General features: G+C 39.3%; 1 protein-coding gene across 1 annotated transcript in view; it reads left to right on the forward strand.

The window, feature by feature from the left end:
* Positions 1-5,333, forward strand: part of LOC107098711 (gonadotropin-releasing hormone II receptor-like) — an 18,819-nt gene extending 13,486 nt beyond the window's left edge. Inside the window, exons 3-4 of the mRNA XM_015396528.1 lie at positions 1,109-1,313; positions 3,075-5,333. Of these exons, the coding sequence (XP_015252014.1) occupies positions 1,109-1,313; positions 3,075-3,520 (651 nt within the window). The 3' untranslated portion in view covers positions 3,521-5,333. The remainder of the gene's footprint in view (positions 1-1,108; positions 1,314-3,074) is intronic.
* The last annotated feature ends 171 nt before the right edge of the window (positions 5,334-5,504 follow it).

The raw sequence follows: 5,504 nt of genomic DNA on the forward strand, positions 1-5,504 counted from the left end.
AAAAAAACAATCCCCTGGACTTTGTTTCCAAGTTTGAAAACGTTTCGCTTTCCATCCAGGAAGCTTTTTCAATTCAAAATGTGAGAAATAGTGTCGAGTTCGAGGCTTTATAGAGTGGACAAAAAACGAAATTTTGTTTTGGCTTAAGAAGACATGCAAATTGAACTGGAAGAATGGATCCACCCCTTAGGAATGGGCTGTCGTTTGGGTTCTTTTTTTAGCCTGCAATGCCCATTACTCGTCTATGTCACTGAAGTGGGGGTTGTTATAGGGAATGGTTGGCCTGGCTGAACAGGCGAGATGTTCTGTTCCCCTATATGGGGGTTGGAATTGCGATGATGGCTGGAAGGAATCACTGAATTGTAGGTTTTTGAAAGCTGAAATCTGAGTCCAACCCCTCAGTTTAAGGTTGGTTTTCCTTTCTTAACATAGATGGCTTCCTTCACACCCCTTTAAAACCACCTGATTTCTTTGTCCACCTGTGTTCTTTTGTCAAAGTTCACATTTTGGACAAAGCAGATAGGTGTTTTGAGACGAGTGTGAAGGAAGACAGGAAGAAAAAACAACCTTAAACAACCCCCATTCCAAAGGGACAGACCCGTTCGTCAGGTTCAAGTTGAATGTTTTCTAAGCCAAAACAAGTTTTTGGGCTACTTGATGAAGCTTCAAACTTAACCATATTTCTGACATTTGAATTGAAAAAGCTTCCTGGATGGGAAGCAAAATGTCTTCTAACTTGGAAACAAAGTCCAGTGGATTATTTTTTTTTCTTACTTTTTGTAAAAATTTGAATAGCCCTCACATGTTTATGGTGTTGGTTGGATCATGCTGTGGGTCTGGTTTGTTGGTAGTGGTGTTACATCATGCAAAGTATATACCGATCATGACTTCTAAACACAACTGTACTATCATGTTTGAAACTCCTCATCTTTTATTCTTTATTGCTGTTTGTGTTTAACACAAATCTAGCAACATAGACTAAACTGCTTGGTCCAAAATAGACGTTTTCCTGTCCAGACATTTTACTTAAATGAGGATTGTGAAAGACAGAAATTACTGACATTCAAAATGAGACTCTAATGTTTGTTTTTTTTAACTATTTCCACAGATGTTCATTTTCCATAATGTAACTATTACCGATCCAGCCAACTTTACCCAGTGCACCACTAGGGGAAGCTTTGTCACTCACTGGCAGGAAACGGCCTACAATATGTTCACCTTCTCCTGGCTCTTCCTGCTGCCACTGGCCATTATGATCACCTGTTACAGCAGGATCTTCATCCACATCTCTGAGCAGATGACCAAAAAAAACGGTAAATGCAAAAATCAGACTCTAAAACAAAGACTCTCAAAATTTTAGAGTGGTCATAGAATGCAAAATCGAGTTTATATTGTTGTAGATGAATAACAATAGTTCAGTGGGTGAAATGGACATACAGAGAAGTTCAAACCCCATCAACATGTCCTTTCTATGCAAATCTCACAATTCTAAACTTAAACCATGAAACTGGAGAATCCAAACGAAGCACCGAATTGACGTCAACTCGGGGATGTTTCCTTATTTGGTTCTGGCATGTACTTTTGTCATGCCCCGTAATTGACATACAGACCAGCCCACTGGTTCACTGGCCCAAGAATATTAATAGAGGTAGATGTAAGACAACAGTTTATCTGTTTAGCCTACAGTTGGGTTTACTTGTATTTACAAGAATTACAAAGCAGGCAGTGTTTCTGTTAATAATGAGCCAGAACCACGGGCATAAATGCAGTGTTCCAGGCTGTACATAGGAAGGGGGAAATTTTCTGTCTTCCCAAGGATCCAAAGACTCCACAGGCATGGATTATTTTTGCCTATCAGAAGATCCCTGCAAAGTTTGATGCTCAGCTGTTCATTTGCTCAAAGCATTTTACCACAGACAGCTTTCAAAATTTTGGACAGTTCAAAGCAGGATTTGCTTAACCTCTTTAACTGAAACGAGGGGATGTTCTGACCATACGGCCATCACAACTGCAAGCTGGAAGTATGATTTTGTCACTAAGCTGTTGATAGCAATGCTAGCATGTCTATGATGACCAGATCTGGGTTTCTGAAAAGGAGGACTGCTGGGCCGCTGACTGGACCGGAGCGGGCATTCGAACCGAGCTGTCAGCTCCAGGGCTGGTCCGGGAACCCCGGCGGACGGGGGCAGGTAGCGAGCGGGGGACGGAGCGACAGAACCCGACCCGGTGACCGTAGCCTGGACACAGGCGGCCCCGTGCTTCCCCATGCCTGCCCAGTGTGTTTCGACTCTGTGCTGCACTGCACACTAGAAACCCGGATGATTTTAAAATTCCACTCTGACATTTTTTTTAGGTATGAAAAGTAGGACATGTCCGGGAAAAAGAGGACATCTGGTCACCCTACCATATAACAGTTTTATGTTTCAGTGAGTGAGTGTTTGTTGCTATGATGCGTCTTTGCTCAGCAGCTTCGCTCGTTGTAAATCAACCAATCAGCACATAGCTCATCTAAATATTCATGAGCATACCATAAAAGGAAGAAAACCTGTCGTTTCATTCTAGGGCTTTTAACCAGGCTTGCATTAGGGTTCATAGAACAGCAAATATGCCATTTTAAGCCCAACCAATGTTACACACCCTATTCAGAGACCTTAAGGACCAGCACCAAATACCCTATAGAATTATTCTATGACCCCTTTAAAACTTGAGCAAAGTACAGCTGCGTACATTTTATAATGTTCTCCTCACTGATGCGTGGTCCATAGAGGTTTTTCAGAGTTATTTTAGGTCAGCTGAATGCTGAAAACTTAAAGTGTGCTATAACAAGTAATTTATTTTCACACTTATATCAACTTATTTAGTGGACCTCTTTTATTTTTTAAATTTTTGTTTTTTGTTTTGATTTACAGACTCAGTGTTTTTGAAAGGTTTTGAAATTATTTATCATAGCCTCAGTTTACTTTCATGTAACAAAACTTGACATTTTACCAGTTTATTCACCTGTAGAAGCGACTATAGAGTGAGTTGAACATATAATTCATAAAAGGGATGATACATGTCCATTTTTCTTGTAGTGTCCTCTGATGAACCACACCTTCGCTGCTCAAAGAACAACATCCCAAAAGCCCGAATGAGAACGCTGAAGATGAGCATCGTTATTGTTGTTTCCTTCATAGTATGCTGGACTCCTTACTACCTGCTGGGACTTTGGTACTGGTTCTTCCCTGACGACCTGGAGGGGAAAGTCTCACACAGCCTCACCCACATCCTGTTTATCTTCGGGCTATTTAACACCTGCCTCGACCCCATCATCTATGGCCTGTTTACCGTACGCTTCAACAGAAGACTAAGAAACAACTATAGCAGGGCTACCATCATGTCGGGGCTGGACACCAACATAGTCGCAGTGGAGTCTGTGAAATATACTTTATCTGCTTTACCTTCTAAAGGAGGATCCCCAGAGGGAGAAAACGATAACTGGGGACAAAATGAGCAAAAATCCGCTGACTGCAGCTTCTGAATGGATTCAGCTATTGAGGATGAGGTCATCATTTGGGCACAGAGAGTAATGAGTGAAAAGAAACAGCTATCAGGACGAGATTGAATGTTTTTATTTAGTATCAAATATTATTTCTCACCAATTATGTATAAATCTATTCAGCTATCCACCTATTTCTTTCTCACTCTGTATAAAATTATCTTTCTAACTCACTAGTATCTGGTATTCAAGTAAGGTGGGTCAGTAAATGATATTTTATTCTGCATTCACAAATACTGTCAACATTTGGTCAATGCTGTCATCTAAAGACTTTTTGTGAGGCTGCAGATGTCCTTAAAGGCTCTACATTTCATTAAAGAGCATTCTGAGTCCATTAAAGGTATAGTGGAGGATTTCCACAAATATTTGAAAAGATCACCCTCTCCCCTCCAAAAAAAAAATAAATGCACATGCACAGCCCTGTACCCGCTCCTGTACACCTATTACATGAGTGCGAGAGCGTGCACAAGCCCACTTTTCCTCGTGCACGAGCCCATTTCTCCTTGTGCACGCCCTGTTCAAAAGTTGCTGTTTGCATCGCTCATACAAGCTTACTTTTCTTACGTAAACACAGGACCAGAATGATTTACAATTAGGAGGACCACTTATTTTGATGATCCACCCGGAAAAAGAACATCCTCTACTATACCTTTAAGAGAAACACAGCTACCAGGACAAGATGTAATGTTTTTATTTAATATTAAATATAATTTTTACAAAACTTATTTCTTTCTCACTCTGTATAAAATGATCTTTCTCACTCACTGATATCCATATGTCTGTTCAAGTAAGGCCGGTCAGTAAATGATATTTCATTCTGCATTCACAAATAGCGTCAACATTTTGTCAATGCTGTCATCTAAAGACTTTTTGTGAGGCTGCAGATGTCCTTAAAGTCTCTACAATTCATTAAAGTGCATTCAGAGACCCTTAAGTTATACATTTTCACATTCTCTTTGGCTCAGTCAGTAATAAAAAGTATCCATACCTGTTGAATTTTTTCCATATTCTGTTGCTTCACAGACATAATGTGTGATTTATCAGGATTGTCATGAGGTAGATGGAGACGTGATATTATTTCTTACCCTTGGAAAATGGAAACTGCTGATTGTTTGTATTCATTCTCCATGAATACTTTGTAGAATCTCTTCCTGCTGTAATGTTTCTGTCGACCTTGCACAGCTTTTGGCTTTTTAGTTTCCCTCTCTGTGTAAAAACAGCCGAGGCCTGGTTTTATTTGATGTTGAAAAAACATTAAAAATCCCTTCTGTATAAACAAGGATGAATTAATGTTTGACAGCTTAAAAGAGGTGGGTAGAAACACACTCATTTCACGCAGTTGCATTTAAATTAGTGGATTTTTTTTACTTTTTGGACTAGTTTTACTGTATTAAACTTTTACCTTTGACTTATTCTTACTTGAGAGTGAGTTATATTTTTGGCTACTTTTCTGTTCTTCCGGAAAATATTCAGTACATCTTTTTATTATTTATTTTATTATTTATTATAAAAAATTTTATTCACTTATTTTCTAAAGTATTTACCCAGGCTTTCCCACAACCCACAAAGCTACAGAGTGTCTGGGTGATTGTCGACTGTTCTGGACTCAAGGATTTTTCAACATTTTACATGTTTTTCTGTCTTTAACTTGTTTTTGATTAAGTGCATGAGAATTAATGTGAGATGAAGACCTCCACAATTTTCTAGGCTTTAAATAGTGAAATCCTACGTGATCAGAACAGGCAGGAAAATTGGCAACACTGTATCTGTTCTCCCTTGCAAGTTGTTAATAAATAAAGGCTTGAATGAAAAATACCAGATCTCAAATTCTTGTTAAAGTCGTAGGGAAGCTGCTGTTCTAACCGTTGCATTTCTGAATTCTCAGAGTGGTGCCCGACTTTACACGTGTGAATAAAGTGAATGTGATTGGTCGTGTATCAAATTTATCCCAAGCAAGTTTGGTTGT

The sequence above is a fragment of the Cyprinodon variegatus genome, unplaced genomic scaffold, assembly GCF_000732505.1.
Source record: "Cyprinodon variegatus isolate N-32 unplaced genomic scaffold, C_variegatus-1.0 Scaffold803, whole genome shotgun sequence".
NCBI lineage: Eukaryota > Metazoa > Chordata > Actinopteri > Cyprinodontiformes > Cyprinodontidae > Cyprinodon > Cyprinodon variegatus.